Source organism: Ailuropoda melanoleuca, chromosome 12 (genome assembly GCF_002007445.2).
Source record: "Ailuropoda melanoleuca isolate Jingjing chromosome 12, ASM200744v2, whole genome shotgun sequence".
In the NCBI taxonomy this organism is placed as follows: Eukaryota; Metazoa; Chordata; class Mammalia; order Carnivora; family Ursidae; genus Ailuropoda; species Ailuropoda melanoleuca.
This window is the reverse complement of record NC_048229.1, coordinates 10,549,354-10,575,391: the sequence shown is the minus strand read 5'-3', so window position 1 is coordinate 10,575,391 and position 26,038 is coordinate 10,549,354. Positions and strand designations below refer to the sequence as shown.

Sequence of the window (26,038 nt, the reverse complement as noted above, 5' to 3'; positions counted from 1 at the left end):
GTAAAGTTGCTAATTCTTCCCTAATCGTGAATAAATGAGTAAGCTCCATTATACCTCCTCAGGATGGGGGCAGTGTCGTAGAACATTGGGGAATAGCCTGCAAGAATAGACCCTTTCCCTGCAAGATACTGAAACATGTTTGAAGTTACAGCAATTAAAACAGTTTGGTTCAGGCAAAGTTGTGAACAGGTTGATGGAATAGAAGAGAATTCAGAAATAAGCTACAGTTTTTATCAGCATTTACTTGAGGATCCTGGGGGGGGTGTCTCATATCAATGAAGAGAAGTGAGATTTTTCCATAAGTAATAATGGGACAACCAGTTAACCTTTTTGAAGAGAGAAAGAAAGATGGATCCCTGCCTTACTCCTTATAGCAAGGTAAGTTTCAGATGTATCGAAAGCTTTAAAAAATGAGACTATGAAAGTTGCAGGAGAAAGCATTGGTGAATTTACTTATAATATTAAAATGAAACAGGCCTCTCTGAGCCGTTTGCAGAACTTGGTGGCTGTCAGGGAAAAAATGGATTAATGACACAACAGTTAAAACTTCTGTAAGACGACAAATGTCATAAAGTCCAAAGACAACAGACGTTTGTAACCAAACAACAGGCAAAATCTGGTTTCTTTAATTTACAAATAGATCAGTTGATATTGGGACCTATGACCTGATAGGAAAATGGACAAAGGGTAGGAGGTTGATAAAGGAGGGAAAACTTTACTTCTTGCAGAAAAGCGTTACGGAATTCCTGGCGCCCCTGAGACCAGTGGCCATTCGGATAGTGAGAAATGCTCATGGGAACAAAACAGGTAAGGTCAGGGCCCTATGGGGTGGGTCTGGGGAGACAGAGGGCATAGATGGAAGGTTGGGGCAGCTGCTTCGGGGGGGATGTTTTCAGGGCTGCTGTTGTGTTTGCTCTGTGTCCCCAGTTCAGTGGAGGGGTTGGAGCACTCAGGACAAGGGTCTACCTCCGGTGGCCTTGTATGTAGCTTGCCCCTGCTCCCCGCACCCTCCCTTCCTCCCTCTCAGCCTACACTTGTGCTCCTGGGCTCGCCTGTTCTATTTAAACACGTGTCCCTGGTCCTGGAGCTTGCTGGGCCAAGTCCACGGGCAGCTGTGCTGACGGGGAGCACTGTGAGTTGCCGAGGATGTGTGGTGTTGCCCTGGCGCTGCCCTCTCCCCTGTCTTTCCCGCTCTGGGTGGCCAGCACTCCCCAGGCTTCAGAGGGGTGGCGAACATGCTGGTAGGAAGGGTCTCAGCTTGGAGAGCTGGAAGCCTGCCTGTGCCTACTTGCTGCCCAGACACGGAGGCTGTAGGACATGGAGCAGCAGAATTGGTGCCCCTCGGAGAGCCACCCTGAGGGCCTCCGGCTGGGGGAGGCCGGGGAGCACCGGGTATGTGGGGTGTCCTTGGCAGGAAGACTCCCACATAGGCAGAGGGGTTGGGAACCATAGGGGCTGGCGTCTGGGGAAGAAAGGGCTCCTGCTTTAGGGATGGTCTTGTGGCCTTGGAGTGTCTGTGTTTCCCCCCAACTCTCTGAGCACGAAGCCCTTCTTACCAGGCAGCTCCGTTCAGCCAGCCAGCTCTGTCTCCTTGCACACTCACCAAGTGCAGTAAAGGAGGGGGTGGCGAGCGCCTGCCCGGGCTCAGATCCCAGCTCAGCCACTTCCAGGCCCTGTGACCTTGAATGAGGGCCTTAGCCTCTCATCTGTGCAGGGAGGCAGTCCTAGCTCGTTCCTTTGTGAGGATTCAGTGAGTTCACACACACAGCATTTGAACAATGCTGAACACCTACTGCATACTCCCCGAGAGCTGCTGTTCATAGTGGTGGTGGTGGTAGTGGAGGGGGTACCCCTGGTTTCATGGCACTTTGGAGACCGCAGGGTGAGCAGGGGTTGGCCCGAGGGAGCAGGAAGGAGCACAGCAGAGCTGTCAGGGCTGAGAGAAGACCGTATTAGAGGCCCGGGGCTGTAGGGAGCTGGCATATGAGCGTAATGAGCTTTTGAGGAGTGACAGAACGTCCCCTTGGAAGAGCTGCTGAGGAGGCAGGACCCGGCCCGCAGGCTTACGCATGATCGTGGACTCCAGCCTGGGTGCAGGAGCGCAGCAGGGGCTTAAATCACGGGGAGGTCACAGCTGGATTGGAGCAGTCCCTGGTTGGTGACAGAAGGGTCCTGGGGCGGGGCCCACGAGGGGCAGTGGGGAGGGAAGCGGATGAAGGACATTTATGGGGAGAGTTGAGGTGCCTGCCTTTGGGAACGGAGGAAGGAGGAATCCTAGGAGGAAATAAATAGCCTTGTGATAGGGCTCCAGACCAGGGGACAGCACTGCTTCCTCTTAGCCGTGATGCTCTGCGGCTCACGGAGTTGAGGCCCTGTGAGCTGGTGGCCGTGAGGCCTCCGTGCTCTAGGAGACAGGCCCGCGTGCTTTTTCGTGTGCATGGAGCGAGCAGCAGAGTGCTTGTGGAGATAGCCTCTTGGCTGCCGAGCTGGTCCGCACGCTTCCGCCTGGGCGCGGCTCCTCCAGAGGGGGCTGGGGTGGGTGAGGCCAGAAGGGAGCTGAAGACCCTCCGTGTTCCTGACTCCTGTGGTCCGGCACCTTCGTCTGTAAAACCGGCGGCAGGCTCTCAACACTGCCCGCACGGAGAGCTTTGGCTGCGGCGTCGGGGAGAGTCCGCTTGTATTTTGGAGACTTGGCAAAAATAGGGTTTTTCCCCACTTCCTGCTCAGATCCCCCGACACATCCAGCGCCGTGTGGGTGCTCCGGGGTGACTGCCAGCAGTGTCTGCAGAGTCTCCCTTTGTCACCGTCCCTTCTCAGGGTACATCTTTGTGGACTTCAGCAGTGAAGAGGAAGTCAAGCAAGCTCTGAAATGCCACCGGGAATACATGGGTAAGGGCCAGTCCCGCCTGGCCACAGGGCCTTGTTCGCTCATTCGTGTACTCGTGCGTTTTTGTGGAGGGTCCGCTGTGTGCCCGACACTGGTCTGGCCGCTGGGGATACAGCAGTGAGCAGGTTGGACCAAAACCTCTGCCGTCCCGGAGGTAAGAGTAAGCTGACGTAGAGCGGGGAGAGGCAGGCAGTCAGCAGGTGGGCCGGGATTGGAGCAGGTGTATTTTAAAACAGGACTGTGTCCACGTGGGCCTCTCTGAGAAGGTGACGTTGGAGCAAAGCCCAGAGGAGCAGCGGGGGCAAGCTCTGGCTTTGTGCGACGGTGCGCAGAGACCATTCATCAGCAGTACAAGGCAGTCCTCTGGGGTTGGCTGTCCGGGGACAGCCAGGGAACATGCCCTGAGGGGTAGAGGATGCAGCACGGTGGCCTGAGGTGGCCAGGCAGGCTCCCCCCAGGATTGAAGCCGAAAGTGCGGGATGAGTGAGATTCAGGGAGAGGGCCCTTCAACCAGAAGGCCCAGCCCTGGCCCAGACCGCCACCCTGGTAACAGAGCCAGATGCCAGCACTCTCGCCTTGGCCATGGCATCTGGAAGGTTGCAAAGGAGAGTTTGGGTCCCTGCCCAGGAGTCGCTGGCCAGTTCCGGGCCCGCCCCGGGGCCCTCACTCCTCTCCTCCTGCAGGTGGGCGCTACATTGAGGTATTCAGGGAGAAGAACGTCACTACGGCCAAGGGGCCCCCGAAGAATAGCGCCAAACCCTGGCAAGGCCGGACCCTAGGGGAGAACGAAGAGGAGGAGGACCTGGCCGACTCCGGGAGGCTCTTCATACGCAACCTGCCCTACACCAGCACCGAGGAGGACCTGGAGCAGCTCTTCTCCAAATTCGGTAGGGGTGCCGCCTCCAGCTGCCCCCATACCACACCCATAGCACGTAATGTGCGAGCAGCCGGCCTGGGTTCGAGTACAGCCCGCCTCCCATCAGCACCTGACCACAGGCAGACAGCTTGTCCCTCTGATCTCTGTTCTGTCATCCGTAGGTGGGGCTGATGACCCCGGAGCTGCTGTGAGCGCTCACACGTCATGGATGTAGGGGTTAGCCGGGCTCCCAGTAAAAGGTCATATCACGGGCGCCATGGGCCGTCTCAATGCGTTGTCTCCTTGCTCTCACTGTCTAGACCCGGAACAGACGAGATCTCTCTGCTGAGCTAGCCCTTGCTGTTCGAACTCCTGCTGCTCGTAGAGTTTGAAGTCTAGTCACTCGGGGCACAAACGTGGCAGGGCTCCTCGGGCTGAGCTCCACCGTCTGAGGCCTTGCTCCCCAAACCACGCATCCCAAGTGGCTATGTCATGGTCGCTGCTGCTGCTACTATTTCTCAAGCGAGAATAGGAAGGCCCGGGGGTTCAACTCAGCACACAGGGCTGTGTGTTTTTAAGGTCGTGCCTGTTGAAGGGAAGGAAGTCAGGGTTGGAGATGGAGGACGAGGTCTGGATGCTTTGGAATCCCTCTCTTCTGGTGGGAGGCCAGCTGTGGCTCGTGAGGGTCCACACTGGGTGAGAGTGCCTGTTGTGGGGGCAGGGAGGCCCCGGCTAGGACTCTGCCAGCAGGCACCTTCCTGTGACCTCCCAGCCCGCCACCACTGGTTTGCACAGCAGGGCCGGGCTGCCCAGGTGAGGGGATGAGCCTTGGCCTCCAGGTTTCCATGGAGGAAGACAAAGACCGAGGGGGGGGTGTGGGTGCCTCTTGGTGTTGAGAGCTGAAGGCGCTTCAGAAAGGCTGCACTTTGACCCCCCACACAGCTCTGGGACACTAACTGTGCAGCAGGTGCCGTTCAGTACACTGCACTCGTATTGACGCATTTATGGACTTGCTGACAGCTGCCCTGTGAGCTAGGCATTCTTAGGATGTCCCTTTACAGATGCGAGACTGAGGCACGTGGAGGCCGGTGCTTTGCCCCCGCCCACATATGTGGTGGGTGTTGGAGGCAGGATCCAGCCTGGGCAACTGTACTTCTAGGGTAGACACATAAAAGATTGTGAAAGGCCACTCGTGACCTCTGAGCTGGTCTCACGGCAACTGCTTGCCACATTGTTCCGTGGGCCAAGTGGCTGTGACCAACCTAGAAGAGCTGGGTGCCCGGCACTCAGGCCCAGCCCCCGCCCCCAGGATGCTGACGCCTGTCCTGTCCTCAGGTCCTCTGTCTGAGCTTCATTACCCCATCGACAGCCTGACCAAGAAACCCAAGGGCTTCGCCTTTGTCACCTTCATGTTTCCTGAGCACGCCGTAAGGGCCTACGCGGAAGTGGACGGGCAGGTGTTCCAGGTGACTGCTCAGGGCTGGTGGGTGGCAGCTGGCCTCAGGTGATCGGGAAGGGATGTGTGGGCCCACACGCATGAGCACCCTCATTTCTAAGAGAACGCATACGGTGTGTGAAGCCGCCGCCTTGGGGAGCCTGTCGAGGGGAGCTCCCGGCGGGCAGGGCCCTTCAGCACCTCGGACAGCACCTGGCACGCTGCAGAGGCTCAAAAACTATTTGTCAAGTTGAACGAATGTGCTCTCCATCCCCAGAGATGATGCTTGGGAGAGAAATAGGGAAGGAGAGCTTGGACCTGGTCATGTTAAATGGGAGCAATAGGATGTAAGAAACTCTTTTTTTTCCAGTGTTACTGCGTAGTGTGCTTTGCCCGTCTGCTCAAGCCCAGGCCACCTCAAGCTCCCTTTCTCCTTTTTTTCCCCACTCATTTGTTCATGCATGACTTATTGGTCTCCTGGGGCCCCCCAGCTGACCCGGCTCCTGTCCTTGTGGAGCCCTTGCTTTGGCGCACAGGGATAGGAGGGGGCCCGGGCTTGAGGGGGTGCTGCAGGGGTTTTATAAATGCTCAGTTTCTGTTGTGAGACTGTGTCAAAAGTCCTCCACCCGTGTTGGGATCCTGAGTCACATGGCCAGGCCCCCATTCTGGTGTGACGGTGGCCCTGTGGTGGTTCTGCCTGAGCCCTGTCTCCTGACTGGGGTTTTAGCACTGGGTCCAGCCTGCCGGTGGAGGGGCTAATGTCCTGGAGCAGGATGTGGACCCACCCACCCCCTTCCTCTCTGTACCCTGTCTTGTCATCCTCCTCCAGGGCAGGATGCTGCACGTGTTACCATCCACCATCAAGAAGGAAGCCAGTGAGGACACGGACACCCCAGGATCATCGTCTTACAAGAAGAAGAAAGAATCTAAAGACAAAGCCAACAGCTCCAGGTCCTTACCCGCTACCAACCTCTGGGCCCCGCCCCTCCAGTCGTCCGCGTGCTCTGGCTCCTTGGGATGGGTTCAGCCTCTCGTCCGTAACCTTGCTGAGCCCCACTTTCCTCTTCTGCGTAATGGGGGGAATCACAGTGGTGCCTTACTTTCTCGGTGTTGTAAGAATTAAATGAACTAATATAAGCAAGGTGCTTCGTCCCTGGCACAAAGTAAGTGCTTGTCGAATGTCGGGGATTGTATCGTCATTGCTTATGTCTCCAGGCCCTGGGCTCTTGGCCCATGCCAGGTAAGTTGGCAGAAGGAGGAGGCTTTGGGGGCTTAAATGGCAGGCAATGAGTTTATTTTTTAGAGGTTTTGCATCTGAGAAAATTCTCCGCTCGTTCAGCCTTGGTCTGACTTCCCCGTTTTGCCTCTGCTTCTCAGCTCTCACAACTGGAACACGCTGTTCATGGGCCCAAACGCCGTGGCGGACGCCATTGCGCAGAAATACAGTGCCACCAAAAGTCAAGTGTTTGACCACGTGAGTGGCTCTGGGCCTATCGCAAGGGGAGAAAGAGCAGGGGAGGGGTCATCTGCAAGTCCCAGGCCTCAGGCTGAAGTTGTGGGCATCCCTGGGGCCTTCTCTGGAAGTATCCTCTCCGTGCCCCAGGCCTGCTTCTCCCCGGCTTGTGTGGAGCCAAGCCAGAGAGACTCAGCTGTGGGGTGCTCCTCGCCACAGCCCAGTGAGCTAGGTGATCCTGCTGTCCCCCTTCCCAGATGAGGAAACTGAGGCCTAGGGACACAAAGCAACTTGCCCAGGGTGGCGCACCCGGAAAGAGGAAGAGATGGGATGACACCAGGTCTGTCTGACTGTGGCGCCTGTGCTCTGAACTTTGTCACACACCTCTCCAAGGTTGTCACATTCAGTCCCTTGGCTGGGGTGGCCCAGTCTTTGAAATGAGGAAAGGGGAGTCATTGGTCTCTGCCCCTCTTTCCATCGAAGTCAAGCCCAGTTCCTGCTGACTTTTCCCGTCCATCTCTCCAGCCCCCTCGGGTCACACACGTGCCTTAAAATGCACGTGTCTCTAGTGGCTAAGTCCGTCTTCATCAAAACCTTGGAGTATTTTTCTAGCCAGTCAGCAAAGGATATCCATGGTCTTTTAGTCCATAAACGTGGACCCACTGTCATTTCCTCCTGCCCGACACTCAAAGTCGGCGCTACCCGTTAGAACTAGCATGTGTGCCCCATGTGTAGTTGCAGGCGTCGTAGTGGCTGCGTTGCTGAAAAAGCAAAACGAAGCAGGCAAGATTCATTTTCATATTCTGTTCTGTTTAATTTGGTATAGCCAAAGCGTAGCCAAGATATCGTTATACACAATATGAAAGATTACAAGATACTTGCTTTTTTTCTAAGTATTCGAAATCCAGTGCGTGTTCTGTACTCCGAGCACTCTTAACGCGTGTGCGCCACGTTTCAAGTGTTCAGTGGCTCGATGTGGCACATGGCCACCATGTTGGGCAGCTCGGCTCTAGGCCTTAGCCAGTTAGGAGGCATGCGGCCAGTTCAGATCCCACAGGCACCCCACACAGAAAGTCTTGCTGTTCTAACCTTCCAGAGAAGGAAAACAGACATAAACAGGTGCGGCATGCCCGTGATGGCTAGGAAGGGTAAGCTGAGTACGGAAGAGGGTGTGAGAGTGAGGGTCGCCAGTCAGCAGTGTGACATCTAAGCAGAAATTGGATGGAAGGAGGGGTCCTGGGGTAAGCATCATGCAGGCAGAGGTCAGTGAGTGCAGAGGCCCGAGGTGCGGGGGAGGCCGTCCTGCTTGGCTGGAATGGAGCGTGGGGAGTGAAACTGGAGAGGTAGGCACGGGGTTCTTGATTTACTGTGAAAGACACAAAGCCCGAGCCATGAAGTCACTGTGGGTCCATGGGGGGCATTGGCGCAGCCCGGCCCCGTCCAGCTGTCTCCTCAGGCTGTTGGGAGATGGGACGGCTGACCTGTAACCAGCCCGCCAGCCGACAGGGCCTCTTCCCTTCCCCCTTCCCCCCTCCCACAGGAGACCAAAGGCAGCGTGGCCGTGCGCGTGGCCCTGGGGGAGACCCAGCTCGTCCAAGAAGTGCGGCGCTTCCTCCTAGACAACGGAGTCAGCCTGGACTCCTTCAGCCAGGTGGGTACCAGCTCAGCGAGCCACCAGCGGCTGGAGAGCCGAGGGTGGGGTTTCAGATCCGCCACCTGCTGGCAGATTTGAGGATCAGGACTTTTAAGGATGATTATTATTAATCTCTAAATCGTCTCTAAAGAAGAAAATATCATCTGGGCTCAGACAAGGGGCCCATCTGCCTCGGATGGTGTTTCTTGGGGGCTGTGTGCAGGGGGCTTCCCCACACAGATGAGAGGGGCCGTGCCCAGTTCTTTACTAAGAGCGCCTGTCGTCTGACTGGGAGTTTAGACCCTGCTTGGACCAGGTAGGAGAGAGGTCAGACCTCCCACGTGCACATTCGCCAGGTAGGAGTTTAGATTAACGGTTGGCTAAGTCTTAGCGAGCCTGCTGAGGCCGCCTCGCCTCCTCCCCTCCCTTTCACAGGCTAGGAGACAGACCCACAGAGGGGTTGGGGGCGGTGACTTAGAGGTCAAACACTGAGCCTGTGGCAGGAACCTGGACTAAATCTCGACTTCTGACTCCCAAGTAGCCCTTCAGCTGGTCCAGGCCAATTTCCAGGGCGGTTGGAATGGAAGGGTGCATGGATATGTTAAGGACAGACGCTGATAGCCAACACTTACTGGGACTCACCAAAGTGTTCCCCTAAGTTTGTGTTGTATTATTCATTTCCCTCACGTGACAATCCCGAAAAGCAACCCTACTATGTTCCCATCATGGTCCATGGAGGCTAAATCACATGGTCCGGATCACACAGCTAGTTGGGGATGGGAATGCAGCCCAGAGCCCCCGCCCCTAACCGTTGTTCTCTGCAGCCTGAGTTGCCCCCGAAGCCCACCGGGGCCCAGCCCTCCCGGCCTGCAGATGGTTTCTACCTCACCCGCCTCGCTCAGTCCTCACAGCAACAAGGGAGGCCTGGAGGAGGGGTGGTACCGCCCATTTTGCAGGCAAGAACTGAGGCCAGAGGGAAAGCAGCAGACCCAAGGTTTCAGCTTAGATTCGTAGCCAAGCTGAGCTTCACGCTCAGCTACCCCATATGCCTGGAGTTTTGCCATTGTATCTTGGCTCTTTGGTGCCCCTGCTACCTGGTTTTTCAATGAACAACCGCTGACATTTACAGAGTGCATATACTGTGTGCGCTTGGCTCGTGTGAACGCATGTAATTAAATCCTTCACTGCAGTGCTCCTGTGACGTAGGTGCCGTATCCTGGCATTAGGTGAGGGGCTGAGGCCGAGTTAAGTACATCTCTCAGGGCCGTGTAGCTACTGTCTTCTTGGGCTTCTTCCAGAAGCAAACTCTAAGACGGAGGTTCAAGGTTCATGCAGTTTCCTGGCCACAGTGCAGAAAACACTGGTGACAAAGGTCGAGGGGAAGGAGACCAGCATGGGGCTTGCTTATCACAGTAACTGCTGCTACAGCAGGGGGCTGAGGTTTGCCTGGGGGCGCTGCAGAACTCACACCGCACACTTGTCCCGCCCCGAGGACGGGCGACGCTGGAAGTCCCGAGCGCCACAGGCTGCTCCCCTGGTGTTGACTCCTCGGCCCTTCTTGCCTGCCCCATGTGTGGCAGCAGGCGCTCTGCAGGTCCAGGAAAAGGCCCCGGGCCCTGAGATGCACGTCTTAGCCGTTGGCAGTCTGGGCAGAGACACTCTGGAAGGTCTAACAAGAGCTTTGGGCGGACCCCGGCTGAATCTGCCATGGCTCAGAAGTGGAGGGGCTGACATGTGACCTGGGCTCTAGAGCTGGAGCCCTCCCCCTCCTCCCTGTGAGGAGCCGCCTCAGTCCCTGGAGCGCCATGCCCGAGTGGGGTCTGGGGGGCCCGCTCCCCAAGTGCCCTACTTGAGGTCCCTTAGGGGTGCGTGGTGCAGAGATGACCGCAGATCGGTGCTGGGGTCAGGTGGAGGTCCTCCTTCCTGTTGCCCCACGTGTGTTGATTCCCTCCCTGCAGGCGGCGGCCGAGCGAAGCAAGACCGTGATCCTGGTCAAGAACCTCCCAGCGGGCACCCTGGCGGCCGAGCTGCAGGAGACCTTCGGCCGCTTCGGCAGCCTGGGCCGCGTGCTGCTGCCCGAGGGTGGAGTCACCGCCATCGTGGAGTTCGTGGAGCCCCTGGAGGCCCGCAAGGCCTTCAGACATCTGGCCTACTCCAAGGTAGGGCTGCCGGGGCCTGCTCAGGAGAGGGCCAAGGGGGCCGACAGACCGGCAGGCAGCCTAGCACAGAGCTGGCCGGTGCGGCCCCTGCTGGCAACCAGCCTTCTCTGACGGGGTCTGACTAGGACCCCACCCCTGGGAACACCTCAGGACGGGAGCACGTGAGAGGGCCACTCTAGACATCCCCCAGAGAGCAGGCTGCGGCCCCTCGCCTCACTCAGGCTTTCCTTGGCTCTCCACTCCTATGTGAATTCGAGCCGTTATTCTTGGAGCTCCTGGTATCTTGTACTTCCAGAAAGTTGCAAGTCACTTCTGTAAGAGGGCTGTTTTCCGTCTCTCGATAGAGAAGGAAGTTATGTGTATATGCCTGTCTATAATAGTGCGTTAGTTTCTCGTGGTTTTTCTCACAAATGGCTACAAAGCAGGGGCTTAAAACAGCAGAGCTGTATCGTCCCACAACGCTGGAGACCCGAAGTCTGAAATCCAGCTGTCACAGGGCTCTGCTCGCTCTGAAGGCTCTGAGAGACCCTTCCCTGCCTCTGCCGGCTTCTGGTGACACCGTGTGTCCCTTGACTCGTGGCTGCGTCTGTCTGGTCTCTGCCTGTGTCTTCACGTGGCCTTCTCCCTCTGTCCCGGATCTCACTGCCTTTCTCTTGTACGGACACTTGTCATTGGATCTAGGGCCCACCCAGATAACCCAGATGCTCTTGTCTCAAGATCCTTCACCGAATGATATTTGCAAAGATCTCTTCCAAATAAGTCCCATTCACAGGTTCTGGGTTTCAGATACGGACATATCTTTATGGGGGTGGGGGGCCACCATTCACCTACGATGAGCAGATTCTCTTTCTCAGGCACTTTAGCCCTCCGCAGACTGTTTATCAGTGTCTTATTTATCCTTTTTAAAGAAGGAAGGAAGCTGCGTGCACATGTTCCTCCACATTGCCTGTGGTGTACTGCGGGGGGGGGGGGGGGGAATGTGTGTCTCTGACGGCCCAGCACACTTCTTTCTGGAGAGCTCGTTTCATCAGTGATCCTGCTTCCCCATCCCACTCTCCTTCACTTCCTGACCACAGAAAACCCAAGGAGACACCGACGTGTCCATTGACAATGATGCTCGGGCTTGTCCCCGGAGCCTCAAGCTGGGGTTGGGTGGGGTAGTGTTCTCAGGGATCAGGCAGCACAGAGGGTGCCGCTGCTTTTGGCTTCGTTCCCCGGGGGTGAATTGCCCACTCTCTGAGCCTCAGGCTCTTCATCTCCAAAAGGAATTGAGCCCTTCCCCTGCCCTGTCTCTGCAGTTTCACCACGCCCCCCTGTACCTGGAGTGGGCTCCAGTCGGCGTCTTCTCCAGCTCAGCCCCACAGACGAAGGAACCCAAAGATCCACCAGCCGGACCTGCAGGAGAGGACAGGGCGGAGCCAGAAACCTGTAAGAGCTGAGATCAGGGTGTCCCGGGCAGCGGGCAAGTGGAGGAGGGCGGGTGGGAGGGCTGGGCCCGATGCTAAAGTCTATCACGTGTTTGGTTTTAAGTCTTTATTCGTCCTGGAGACCAGGGCCTCTCAGACTCTTGGATTTTATAGGCACGTAAAATGTCCTTAAGATCAGAGCCTAGAAATTATAGGCGCAGCGTAAAGTAGCCAACCTTTCAGTTTGTCAATTAAAGGTTGAAAAAGACCCCTAGAATCTATCAGTAGGGATTCCGAATAGAGCAGGTGAGAATCTTGTATTATACACCCGCCAGCGTGCCTGGAGGGCGCTGGCCAAGGAGACTTCTCTGGGTCCTTGGAGTGGCACAGCGCCCCCTGGCCACCCATGACTGCAAGGGCAGGGCGCAGGGACACCTGGGGCAGGGACGGGGGCGAGGGGGGGGCGCGTGGCCCACCCCCAGCTAATGCTTCACATTTGGGGGTGGAGGGGGTGCCGTTGGCACAGGGGCAACACAGTCCCCCCGCCCTTGCCGGGACGGTTGTGCAAATAGCAAGGGATTTCACACCCCCAGCCTCTCTGCCCACTGAATAGTCAGGGGCGCCCCCAGTGCTCATGACAACCGGAAACAACTGTCCCCGTTCCTTGGTGTTCCCCAGTTGTCCCCTAGGGGGCGGGAAGTGCTCAGTGTGGGGACCATGACCACATCCTAGAATCAAAGACCTTCAGAAAAGTTTTGAAAAGGACTGACGGTCCTGTTATCCAGGTGTTAGGGTTTGCTCATCAGCAGTATCCCGCACTTTCCTACTCACCACCCCCCATAGGGCTACCCGTGTATTAGAAGAATTGAGAAAATAAGTCTCTCATCTACCATCTCCATTGTTCCCAGAAAGGGTGTCTCAGAGCAAAAACGGGGCGAGCAGAATTCTCAGATTTAAGAACAGGCCTTTAATTGAATAGACCTCACTGTCCATAAGCCTCCCAGGGCTGTCTGCATTTGTCACATTGTCATGAGTCTGTTAAACCTTCAGGACCAGCCCAGTCGGCCTGAGGCACTTGGGAGCCCTGGTCTGGTATCTTTATTTTTTATCGGGAAGGGCTGTTCTTCAGTCCCTGCATCTCGAGGCTCCAGGAGCCTCCCTGGGCCTCAGGCTGACTGGTCACTGGTATGAACCTTTCAGAACCCTTCACGAGCCCGTTGCCGAGTTAGTTTTGTCCACAGATTGCATTAGAGTTCCCTTCAAAACCTACTTTTGCCACCGTCAGGAAGACTTCTCCTGATGCAGTCCGGTGATTCTCTTAACGAGCCATCACCCCAGAATCATCAGCCACCTTCGCGTTCACTTCACTTACTAATCCTGCACCTGAATACTATTTTTTGGCCAAAGCAAGTCCTCCTTTCAGGCACACACATTTGCCAGGAGCAGGGGCCCATTTCCTACCTGCTTTGGCAGGACCACTAAGCCTAGTGCCATGTGGCCACGCTTGTTTGCACATGTCCTGGTGTGGCCCCTCACCCTGGCCTTCTAAAACACTTGTCACAGTTTGTATTCTATGTATGTGTTTGTTTTTCTTGCTCAGTATCCATCTCTGGCATTCGGGAGAGCCTCGAGGGCAAGGAGCGGCTGCCTGGCTCACTGCTGGCTTCCCTGCCCCCCACGAGGCCCCAGGCATAGCCTGGCTCCATGAATATGTGTGGACAGAGTGAACAGTGAACAGATGCAGGAAGAAGGGTTTCTCTCTGTGCCTCTCTCTGTGCCTGGAAAGCTAGGGGCTGGGTCATCCCTGCCTTTGTGTCCCAAGCCTCAGGCACACAGTAGGAGCTCGGTGATGGAGGGTTTGTCCTCCAACGGTCGTCCTGAGTCAGAGCTGCCAGCACCGATTACAGGGACAGTCTGTCCTAGCTCCCGCTGTGGGTACCGACTGATGCCTGCCCAGCAAGCTACGCTTTGCTGCGTTCTAACCCTTTCCCGCTTCCTGGAACCGTGGACAGGCTCATTTCCTTGGTGTCCGTCTGGCTAACTTCCCTGTTGGTAAGTCATGCCACAAGGCAGGGACCTTGTCTGCTTGCTCACTGCTGAGGTGAGCAGCGCACCCAGTAGAGAGCAGCGCGGGGCGCTGAGTGAACCCGAGGCCGCTTACGCTGTGCCAGGCCCTGCACTGAGCGTCGGGTTCCTCTGTGCGCCGCTCAGAGCTCCTGGGGAAATCACCGGCTCCTTGTCCTCTCCCAGCCCCGCGGCCGGGCGAGCCCTTCTCTGTGGCTTGGTTTCTGCGTCCGTAAAATGGGCATGATGACCGTGCCGACCTCTCGGGGCGTTGGTGAGAGTGTGGTGAGGCACTGCAGGGTATGCATGGCCCCTCTGCCCCTCTGGTGCCTTCGGCAGCAGAAGCCGGAGTGGATGGGCCGTCATTCAGCCATGGGCACCAGCTTCTGCTGAGCTGAGGTGACCCCCATGGGTGCTGCACAGACCCTCTTCCCCAGAAGAGGCCCAGTGGGGGACAGACAGGGCCATTGGGGGGCAGCTGAGATGTCGCACTAGGAGTAGGAGCGGGCCGTACGGACAGAAACGTTCTGGAGCCCACGGAGAGGAGGCTTTGCAGAGACCGTGTGCCCGAGTCTGCCCACCCCACTGAGCCCTGCTTCCCGGGGCCTGTGCTGCTGTGTTGAGAGCCTCCCAGACAGACTCCCCCTGACAGGCCCTGCCTCTCGGGGCTGCCGAGATTCACACAAAGGAGGCCACAGAGCCTGGCAGAGGGGCCCGGCTGCAGGCCTGATTTCAGATAGGGAGCTATATGTGTCTGGACTGATTTCAAGCCCTGCTGAGTCCCACGTCACCAGGTGAATTCCCACAGAGCTCACCTCCTGGGCCTCTTTTTGCCCTTTCTGTTCCTTGTCTTACACGAATCGCGTACATAGCCCCCTCCCCAGCCCCCTGTGCCGTTCCTTTTCACCTGCTCCTCCCCCACGCCTGGGCCTCCACCCGGTTCCTGAAGCTTCCCGATCCCCATCCTGCACGGGGACTCAGCCAGTCCCCAAGCCCTAGACTTTCTCAGGCCCCAAAGGAGGGGAGCGGGGAGGGGAGTGGACGGAGCTTTTATTTTTCCACTCCCCCTCCTGCCTTTCTGGAAAGCTCCCCATTCTCTGTACCAGTCTCGAGGGAGGGGGACAGCGTGTTTTATCTCCCCACAACCAAGACCCTCACCTCCAGATAAAGGGCTCAGAGTCGGGGGAGGTCCTGGAAAGCTGCTTGCAACTGATAACAGTCGCTTCTGTCAGCCTTCAGCGCCCAGAGCTGCGAAGGGGGGGAGCCTCCGTGAATTCTGCGGCCTGATTATAATAAAGCCCCATGTGGCGATGCGTGACTGGGTTTTATTGTGCTAACTACAGATGGAAGCACATTCTCCCCTGCCTGCCCCAGCCCCCTCCAGCCCACCTTGCTTTGAAATCCTGCCCCCCACACGCACCCCCACCCTCTGGCCCAGCCCCGCTTCCTTTCCTTACTTCTTTCCTCTTTTCTGGTTCCTGGTGATTTTGTTGGCAAACATCTGTTTGAGTTTCCCAGTATCTCATTTTTCCTTCTTGTCTTTGTCTCCCCACTAGGGCCAGGAGCAGAAGTGCTTTTAAAAATGACCTTTGGCTTCACTGCCGTGGCACTTGGTCTCCACGTCACACCTCTCTGGACAGGGGCACAGGTGTGGGCTCCAGCAGGGCCCCTGGCCTGGCCGCCCGGGGAGCAGAAATCCTTCCCGGCGGTGTGGCCGACAGGGACGCGGTCCCCCAGACTTTTAAGGTGTGGCCAACACAGCTAGTGAGTGACATCACTGGGACTCTAGGTCACTCCTTCCTAAAGCCTGTGTGCTTTTCACAGCTCTCTGCTACTCCTGGCTAGTCTGCGGGCCCCTTCCCAATTTTTCCAGGCCCCCCATTTTCAGCAGATCTCAAGACCAGCCCCCTCATCTTGTTCGTTCTCCCAGCATCCTGGGGGCAGTTACTGTTGTGGGCAGGTGGTTGCTGGGGACACAGAAGTTTAGAGAAGCAGCAGACACCTCTGTGCTGTTGGAGGATGGCTGGGCCACATTTAATCATGTCTTTTATTTCAAGCTGGATGTTCCTCCCGGGTGTTGGGGGTCAGGGCTGTTCATTGACCGATTAGCAGTTGAAGAAGCCAGGTGAGCCAGGCCAGCCACATACCTGGGGCGGACGTAGGTCCTGGCCGCCTTGTTCTTCCTGGGCAGGGGCCAAGGGTAGCTCACTCGCCATGGAAAGGATCCACCTGCTGTTCCTGAGGGGCCACCTGTAACTATAAGCTCAGCTCAGCTCTCGCTGAGCCCAAACATGCCATCTCCAGGGCAGGTGCCTTTGACATTCTGCACAGCTCTTGGAAGCCAGGCAGGGAGGCAGGATGGAGCTGGGCCCCCCGAACTGCTGCCCTAGGGAGGCTTTGAACCCCCAGGACACCGGGAACTGGCTGGATTCTGGACCCTTGGGAGGGCTGATGGTCTGTGCTGGCGGTCTGTGCACAGGCTGGGTGTGGGGAGCCGTGCACGCCGGTTGGTTTATTGGTTGACCACTGCCTAGTACAGAAGCCACAGGCCGTTGAGTTGATTGCTGAGATTTAAAAACCGTGGGCTTTTCTGTCAAAAGGTGGATTTTCAGCTTCTCTTGGAAGACCTGCACATGGGACCAACCCTGAGTTGACCTCCCAAGGGAGCAATTGGCTGGTAACAAGAAGGCGCTGTCCCCTTCAGCTACCCATGAACCTTCTTGGTCACCATCATCCCCACCTCTGTCTTCGCTTTAAAAAGAATTTCTTTGGTCTTCCATGAACCTCTCTCCCAACCTGAAGATCCCTCGGATTTAGGGTTGAGAGGCAGCAGCCTCCAGCATTGTTCACGGGCCACCCACTTTTTGTGATGTGGCTCCCATGGTCATTTATGAGACAGTCCACCTGGGGCATCGAACCCAGGGCCTGGCGTGTGGGGTGGGGTGGGGGGTCTAATCAGCCGTCCTTCCTTCCCTGCCTGCTTTCATCTCCAAGATGGCAAATGCAAGGAGAGCCAGCGGGGTGGAAATGTCACTCCCAGCTGAAGGTCGTGGCTTTCAGCTCGGTTGAAGCTCTGGTTCAGACCCCGAAGTCTTAGCTACTTTGCATAGCTTTGCCTCCCCATCATTAGCAGTACTTTGTCCACCTTGCTTTGCTTTGACGTTGAATACAAATAGCCACACCATGGAGTCCCTTGTTGGGTAAATTGTGTTAGTCTCTTGGGTGGGGGAGGAGCCTTTGTGTTGATTTCTTCTTTTTTGTCCTGGAGTGAGGGTCTGGGTTCCGGGTTCATCTTCGGGGGAGCAGGAGGGGCAAAGGCTGTCTGTTCAACTGATGTGAGACAGACGACATTATCACGGCCGCCCGTTGCCATCGGGGCTTGAAAGGGTTGTTTTATGACAAATTGGTTGAAGCTTAATTAGGCCTTGCAAGCATTCAGCTTGCCTCCGAAGGGGCAGGGGAGGCAGACAGGAGACGGTGTGGATACTTGGCATCGGAGTTGAGGGGGCGGATTTGAACCCCAAGAAGCTTGAACTGTTTGCATGGGTGCGGGAGGAGAGGGCTGTGTCTGTCAGCATGGAGCCGGCGGTGCACAGAGCTGCCTCCGTGGGGCCTGTGCTGGGCAGGGTGTGCCAGGTTTGGATCTGTGAGGAGGAACGACCCCCCACACCCCCCGAACCACACGGGTGCAAGGGTGCCCTCTCATGACTACTTTGAAGAACCTTCCGGATGGGCTCTGATTTCTGCAGGGTGTGGGTGGAGCCTCAGAAGCTTTGATGAGGAGGTGGGATATGACCCCGGGTCCTGATCATGTGACTTGGGGAACCTAGGGATGTCGAACCGAACTGAGCACATTTCGTCATAGCAGGACTTCTAAGAGGTCACGGTGCTGATCTCCTTTGAGCCTTCTGTCACCCCCAGGTGACGTCCACACGCTTCACCACGGCTGACCCTGAGCCGAAGCCACACACCTGCTGATGCACGGCCTCCTATTTGCTCTTCCCCCTTCCTGAAATGCTGTTCCTTCCCAGTAGGTGTGACGAGAGGGCTGGGGGCACACCAACAGCCCTCTGCAATCCTGTTCTCCAGAAACACCCAGGAGCACGTTCTGCGTTCCCACCCAGCTTTCGCTCCCCGCGTGTGTCTCTCAGAAACTGTGTGTACGGGACGTGATTGGGCTTACGCTGTTTATCGTTTCAGATCTTAATTTTTCTCGTAATTTTATACCATAAGCATCATTCTTTGTCCTCACACATTCTTTGGAAACATCATTGTTGATGAACACCCATCATCCCAGCCTTTGGTGGTACTGTAACTTTCCTAGTGTCCTATTTATGCGTATTTAGTGGTGTTTGGGTTTTTTCAGTTTTTGGCTATCATGCGCAACTCTGAATTTCTGTTGTCGGGTATAGGTGAGGCTCACTCTTACGCATGTGGCTCCCCAAAGTTATGTGTACTGGGGATTCTGACTGAACATAACATCCCTGAAGTTCACGGGGTTTTTAGAGGGTTCTGAGTTTTGCTGCCATTCTGTAATTTTTCAAAAGTTTTGAGCCCCGTTTAACTTGAAAGTTCGCTCGGTGTCGCTTTTGTGGACAAGTAATGCATTACTTAAGTTTGTGGTTCAGTATAACGGTTCACACAGTAATTTATTTTGAGGTTCACATCAGTGTGGATTAGTCCAAGGCTCAGACTTCTGGTCTGTGTTTCATATTCCTGTCTCTTTAAAAGAGAGGCCAGGGGCGCCGGGTGGCACAGCGGTTAAGTGTCTGCCTTCGGCTCAGGGCGTGATCCCGGCGTTATGGGATCGAGCCCCACATTCAGGCTCCTCCGCTATGAGCCTGCTTCTTCCTCTCCCACTCCCCCTGCTTGTTCCCTCTCTCGCTGGCTGTCTCTATCTCTGTCAAATAAATAAATAAAATCTTTAAAAAAAAAAATAAAATAAATAAAATAAAAGAGAGGCCAGAGGCAGGACAGCCTCACCCCCTCCGCAGTCTCCCCGACCCCGGTCCCCCAAAGAGTGGCTAGAACCCCAAGCCAGCTGGGAATCTGTGTCCCTTCCTGACACTGCCTGCACAGAGGCAGAACCCCTCTCTTTTCTACCAGGTTCTATGCTTTAGGCCCCAGGGCTTAGACCTGTCTGGATTTGACATCTAATGGATTTGTGTTTCGGGGGGACGCAGTGCCAGACCACGAGACCCCAGAAGGTGAAAAGCCAGCAGAGGGAGGAGCTGAGAACTGTCCAGCGAAGGTGGAGGAGGAGGAGGAGGAGGAGGAGAGCCTCCCCGGGTGCGCTCTGTTTATTAAGAATCTCAACTTCAACACGACGGAGGAGACCCTGAAGGAAGTGAGTGATGGCTGAGAACGGGGAAAGGGGTCCTGGGGCGGGGAGGCCTGTCTGCTGACGTGGGGCCCGCGTTTATTCGGCCCGTAAATGTGGTTCGTGCTGATAATGGGGCTTCGCAACCAGCAGCCAGCCCCTCCACATCCTTTCTGGGCCGTCCCGTACCGTATCTGCCCCAGGGACTTTAGTCGCAGGCAGACCAGCCTTGGGGGCTGGGAGGGGCACCCACGGACATGGAAGGGGACGTGTCAGGGCGGCTGGGGAGGCGTGTGCAGTGTGAAAGCTGTCATCTGTGTGTGTGAGCCGTTGCACGTTCAGAAAACAAAGCCACCCCCCCCGCCCCCCGCCAATTGTTTCTGTGGTGTTAACTACCCAAAAGCAAATGTTAGCACAACCTCCCGGCCTGATGGGAGCAGGCAGAAGACACAGGAGTGAGTACAGAGCAGCCCTGCCTGAAATCCCTGGATGGAATAAGGGTTTTGCATTCTTAGAGGCGGGGGGTGGGGGGCAGAGGGAACAAAGATGGGCATCTCCAAGTAGGTGTTTGGGAAATGTCAAGTGGGTCCTACACTGAGTGGGGTTGGGGGGCCTTGCTGTGGACTTGGCCAGAGATAGGGAAATGGGGCCTCCGGTTCCAAAGGATTAGGGTCTGCAAGCTCCCCTGCTGGGCTGAGAACTGCTACAGGTCATTTCTATGAACTGGGTTTGGCACTTTTTTTTTAAATGCATAAATCAATGATTATTAGCAGGCTGACAGCCATGGATTGGTTCTGAAAAGAACAAGATGGCCATAAGAATTAAACTCATTGACTTCTAAAAACTCTTTTGAGTTCCAGAATCCCACAGATGGACTCAGGAGGGGGGCGGGGTCCACTGAGTCCCAGAGGCAGGATGTGGTAGTGGGTGGGTGGAAAGGAGGCCAGCGTACATCCAGAAGGAGAGACTGAGGTGTCTCCCCTTTGGGGAGGCAAGAGGTCAGAGCCTCCGCTGTGAGGCCATCTGGCTGAGTCTCTTGCTGTGACCGTGCTCTTGCCGATTGGGAAAGCGGCCACGGCAGAGGGCGCTCGGCCCGAGCAGCATCTTCAGGGCAAAGGTTCACCTTATGGAGCAACCGGAAGCCCACCCTGGGACTTCTCGTTGGCTGCGTCCTGAATCTGTTTTGGTTCAGTTGGGGTTTGCTTTTGTGAAGAGGCACGTCCCAGTAGTTCTGATCGCTTCGCAGAGGTGAGGGCAGCTTGTAGTCGGTGTCCGTTTCCGCTGCGCCGGCTCTCCTGGGTCTGGTACGGGAACATCATCCGGAATCATTGCACCCAAGCTTCAGACTCAGGAGCTGGGAGTCACGGCCCGGGTGATGTTGTCCAGGCTCCTCGTGCATAGCTGTGAGGCCTAAGCTACAGGAGGCCAGGTCACTGTCCCAGGGCCACAAGCCCATTGGAGGCACTGCAGGAAACAGCGTCCAGCCCATAGGGCTCCCCTCATGTTGCCCTAAGTCAGGGATCAGACTTCCCGGACGTGGATCCCACCCTCACTCCTGGCTAACGGTGCAACACCGGGTGAGTCCTTTAGCCTGTCTGTGCCTCGGTCTCCCCATCTGTAAAATGGGGATGTTAGGAGAATCTCCCCATGGAGTGGTTTTTTTGTTTGTTTGTTTGAAGATTTTATTTATTTGAGAGAGAGTAAGAGAGAGGAACAGAGGGAGAGGGAGAAGCAGTCCCCCGCGGAGCACGGAGCCCGATGGGGGCTCGATCCTGGGAGTCTGGGATCATGACCTGAGCCGAAGGCAGGTGCTTAACTGACTGACTGTTAAGCTTAACTGACCCAGGTGCCCCTGGTGGAATGGTTTTAAAGATCTGATTAGGACAAATGAGGTAATCCAAGGGTCTGACACTTGGATTAAGAGAGTCCGTAAGTGTCCGCACCTTAAGCATGATCTGGGTATCAGCTCTGCTGTCACTCCCACCCTCTTGGGGCCCATGGCCGCGTGCGGAGCCTCTGTCCTGCAGGGTGCACCTTCACCGGTTGCAGGATTAGCCTGAAAATACTGCTGATACACACCGACGTTCCTTTCCAGGTGTTTTCCAAGGTGGGGACGGTGAGAAGCTGCTCTATCTCCAAGAAGAAGAACAAAGCAGGTACTCCCTACAAAACCGCAGTCAGAAAGGATGATTCCAGAAGAACCTGGGGCTTTGGGTGGGGGGCGAGGGTAACTCTCGCTTGCTCATTTGGGAGGTCCTCTTTTGGTCTGAAGTGCTGTCACCCTCACACTCTGACGTGGCCCACTGAAACAGTCCCTCTTTGCCTGTCCCCAGAGACTCCCAGCATCCTGTGGAGGCAGCCATGCACGTCAGGGTCTTCTGAATTTAGATTCTTTGCCGTGGACCTTGGACTGTCCCCTGGTCTCAGAGCAGTGCATTTGATGGGCCCCCAGTGCTGACACCATACCACACCAGAAGCCTCTCCCTCCTCCCGTGGGCACCCCTGGGCTCTGGAAACGTCCTAGAGAATAGCAGGGAGAAACTCATCTTGGGCTTTCCCACTTCGCTTGCGAGAGAAATGACCCGAACGTACAACCTCTGGAACGTTCCACTGAGCCTGTTCTCTGGGAGCTGCAGAGCCAGTTTGGGGCATGAGAAGGGTAGCTAAGTACCAAGTGAGCAACGTAAAGGTGCAGTTGCAGGGGCTTCAGGAAAGGAGGTGACCCCAGATGTCCAGGCGGTGAGTCGGGCTGGCAGGGGGGCCACCAGCTCTGCCTGGGGCTACCCCTGTGGGTTGTAGGGTCACTGCGCCCCCCTCGGCCATCAGACGCTGCGGAGCCTGCCTTTCGGCCCTCAGGAGCACCCCCTCAGCGTACTTTAGAAAGAGGGACCTGAGCTTCCAGCGCGGCGAGCACCGCCCACAGCCCGTGCTGTCCTGTTCAAGGGCTTGTGTTGGAGGGCCCTGCTCCCCCGGGCTCAGCCCGCAGAGTCTGAGGGGACCGAGCAGCGTATATATCGGGGAGGGTCGCGGCAGGACACGGAAAGCCCACTCCACACAGTTGTTGAGGAGACCTTTGTGACGAGGGGGCCAAGTGCCACGCCGTGGGCTGAGCTGCAGGGACCCACAGCGGATGTGGAGGCAGAGGGGAGGGTCAAGCAGGAACACGCTCTTCTGCACAGTGAGCCCCAAGGGCCACGGGAAGGGAGTGCTATGACCAGCGTCCCAGATGCCACCAGCCGGAGCCGAGCACATGGGCTGAGCACCAGCCCTGCCAGAACCACGCCGAAGCAGGGAGGTTGTGGGGTGTCTGGAAGGAACCTGCACCCCTAACCCTTTCTTCTCCACCTGCCAGTCTCAGATCAGGGCTTCCGATTGGCTACACCCAACAGAAACCGGAAGGTTGGGGCGCCCAGGTAGTGCAGCTTATAGAGGTCAGCCTCCCAGGGCCGGAGAAGGGCAGAGAGTGGGTCTGCACAGCATCCGTGATTGGGCGATGAACTTGACTTTCTGGCAAGACCTTCACACAGCCTTGCGCGCTTTCTAAATATCCTGTATATGCAGACGCCATGGACCAGACCGACCCCCAACCTTGAGCCGGCCACGGAGAGCTTTCCAGTGTCTGCTGAAGAAACTAGTGTTCAGGGTTGTCACTGGGCGGTGCTGCCTGGCGGCCAACGGGTCTGTCTGAGGCTCCCTTCTGTGGCCCACAGAGCCACGTTTGGACAATCTCATAGACTTTCTTACGGCATCGGGGCCTCATTTGATAGCACAGGGTTGTGAATGGAAACGCAAACAAGCAATCCACACAGGAGGAGCTCGGGTCTTACGAACAATACAGTGGAGGCAAAGATGGGACCGGTGAGCGAGTCGAAGGTGGTGAATCTCGATCCTCATTTGGACCCATCAGACTTGAGTCAGCCCTCTGAGTTCAACTGTGAAAACCCAAAAGAATAAAATGAATACATCTGTATAACATGCGGGGGAGAGGGGGAAGGAGGCACGCGTCACATTCTGTGCCATAGGGCAAGCTATAATTAGACAAATGCCCTGTAAAATACCTACACCCTCAACTGTACATACGTACGTAACACGCGTATAGCTCCAGTCGGGAAGCAGGTGTGTTTGCGGTCAACTTTTGCGATCTCCCTTGTTCCCTGAGCCCTTGCTTCCTCACTGCCTTAGAAGTAGGGGACCAGAGAGGTTTGCATAATGCAGCTGCCCTCCCCGTCTGAACTGGGGACCAGGAGCAGCTGTAAGTGGATGGTCAGAAATACCTGGAAAGAGGAAGTCTTGGGTGGCTTTGGCTTTCATGCACGTATCCGTCTTCTGCGTTATTTGTGGAAGCCAGGGACTGCCTAGGTAGACATTGAGCCGCTTGTCATAGCGATGGTCATCCCTGTTCATTCCTTCTCCCTCCCAAAGGCGGAATTCTATTACGAAGTTAGTTATCATGTCAATCATCTGTTAATTAACAGTTAGCTGGGCCTCAGGTGACGGCTATATAACTTCGTTGGCTGGGTCTTCAAGATGACTGCGGCGAGCCAGGAGCGGAAATGTTTTAGGAAACGGAGGGGTATGGGGAAAAGAGAAAATAGTGGGGCCGGCTGGAGCCCTTGTACTTGGGCTCCTGCTTTCTTCGCTTTCTTGCCTCCCCACCTCACCCCTGTAATTTCTGCCTCTCTCTTTTAGGAGGCGATGCTGTCCATGGGATTTGGNAATGCTGTCCATGGGATTTGGATTTGTGGAATACAGGAAGCCAGAGCAGGCCCAGAAGGCTCTCAAGCAGCTCCAGGTAAGGTGGGGTTTCAGCTGAGGTCCCCGGAGGCACTTGATAGGTGATGGTTGGGGGGGAGGGGGGTCCCACCTGTCTGCACTTGTGAAATTGAGCAGGAACGCGGGTAAGTCGACATTTTCCTGGGCCCCTCACTTCCTGCACTTGTCTAGGGAGGAGAGAACTGTGGCCCAAGAAAAATTAAGAATCCTCCTCGGCACTCTGTTGTCAATGTAGTATGTTCATTAATCCACAGCTCTGTGCCAGGTCTGGGGGAGCCTGGCAGAGCGCACCTCTGAATAAAGACACAGGACCAGGCCATGAGAAGCGCTTGGATGGAAATGAAGCAGGCACTTGAATGGGCAGGGAGGGCTGCTTTACATTGCGTGGTCAGGGGAGGCCTCTCAGGGGGTGACAGTTGAGTTAATACCTAATTGACAAGAAGGAGTCAGCTACATAAAGATCTGGGGGGGAAGCAGTCTGGGGGGGGACAGCATGTGCAAAGTGCTTGAGGCAGGGACTCTAAGGTAGGACTGAGCTTAGTCTGTTTGAGAGGCAGAAAGACGCCAGTGTGGCAGAAGGAGATGTGGGGTGGGTGCCTGGACCTGGATCTTGTAGGCCTTTTAAGGATTGGAATCCAGCATAAGGCAGTGAATTCTGTCAGAGGGCTTGGAGCATACCGGGGAAGGGACTGGTTTATGCTTCTGGACAGTCTTTCCAGTTGCTATGCAGAGAGCAGATCATAGGGGGCAGGTGGGAGACCAGTGAGTCATCCAGGCAGGGAAGAGTGTTGGCCTGGGCCAGGGTGGAAGCAGTGGGGACAAGGGAGCTGAACTCTGAGGTGTTTGGACAGAGACTCCTCATCCTTTTCAGAGAAAAGAACGGTGCCTTCCTGCTGGGGCCCAAGTGCAGGATCAGACCTGGAGCCCTCAGGAGCGGGAGGGGAGCTGACCTGGGGCCACAGGGAGTGGGACAGCCTGGGATTTGTGCCTCCCCAAATGAGCCAGGCCTCTGCTCGGGACAGTGTCCTCAACATATTTCCCTGATGTCCCACATCCCCAAGGCCTTCGGTGGCAGGGGACAAGGAGCAGTGCCCCTCCCACGCACCTCTTTCTTTCTGCAGACCTGCTTGCTCCCCACTGTCACTTGCCTTTCCCTTGTTCTGCAGCCAGAGCACTCGTGATCGTGCCTCTAGATGCTTCTAGATCCAAGTCCGTGGAAAGGCTTCAAGGGGTCCAGGGGCCCTTTTGAGCTGTATTCAGAATGTCACATGTCCATGTGCACTGTACAAAGCAGGACATGGCCTGCCTGGCATGAGGCCAGGCAGTGTGAAGGTGAAATAGAGTTGAATCAGGCCCAGTTTACCAGCCGGGGCGTGGCTGGCGGCACACCATTCCCCGGTTCTCATTCTCCGCAGCGAGAGGTACACCTGGGCCAGGCCCAGCTGGGCTGTTCTCAGTGTGGAAAGGATCCCCATACAGGGCTCCCTCCCAGTCCCATCAGAGCTTCCTGTTCAGGGGAAAGGCCTCAGGGCTATCAGAAATGTAACAGGGCCTTAGCCAATACGATTGTTCTTGTAGAATTTTGATGACCTTGGCTCAAGGCCACTTCACAAAGGGCTGAGTTGGTTTTGGGTAGGATGATGGGGAGGTGACCCCTCTGGGGCCTCTGCTTTCTTTGAATGGCTGTCTGCTCTCCACAGGGCTCACAGACTCAGATGCCTGCGGGGGCTGGGGGGCAGCGTGAGGGGTGAAGAGACAGGCATCACCCAGAGCAAAACCCCGGCGCCCGTGCCCCGTCTAAAGGGGCAGCCACTTCTTGGCTTCGGCTGGTTACTGCCTCATGGGGAGGCGGCCTGCGACCATACCAGATCTCTGGGTTTTGGTTTGTTTTTTTAAAGAGACACCAGAAGTTCCACTTTGTTATTAGGTGCCACGTGGGCACGCCACTGAACTTGAGCTCTGCACGTTCAGTGCTCCGTTCTCTGCCACATAGTGCAGGATTCTGTGAAACTCCACCCCGCACACATACAGCATTACATTCTGTACCTCCCC

At 56.1% G+C, this 26,038-nt stretch overlaps 1 protein-coding gene across 1 annotated transcript in view; it reads left to right on the top strand.

Moving 5' to 3' along the window:
- The window catches only part of RBM19 (RNA binding motif protein 19), a 146,183-nt gene that overhangs the window by 12,036 nt on the left and 108,109 nt on the right, over positions 1–26,038 (top strand). Inside the window, exons 8-20 of the mRNA XM_034637974.1 lie at positions 729–807; positions 2,818–2,889; positions 3,571–3,774; positions 5,079–5,209; positions 6,008–6,129; positions 6,556–6,652; positions 8,172–8,282; positions 10,223–10,423; positions 11,722–11,851; positions 19,077–19,240; positions 21,309–21,369; positions 23,759–23,763; positions 23,931–24,005. Of these exons, the coding sequence (XP_034493865.1) occupies positions 729–807; positions 2,818–2,889; positions 3,571–3,774; positions 5,079–5,209; positions 6,008–6,129; positions 6,556–6,652; positions 8,172–8,282; positions 10,223–10,423; positions 11,722–11,851; positions 19,077–19,240; positions 21,309–21,369; positions 23,759–23,763; positions 23,931–24,005 (1,452 nt within the window). The remainder of the gene's footprint in view (positions 1–728; positions 808–2,817; positions 2,890–3,570; positions 3,775–5,078; positions 5,210–6,007; positions 6,130–6,555; positions 6,653–8,171; positions 8,283–10,222; positions 10,424–11,721; positions 11,852–19,076; positions 19,241–21,308; positions 21,370–23,758; positions 23,764–23,930; positions 24,006–26,038) is intronic.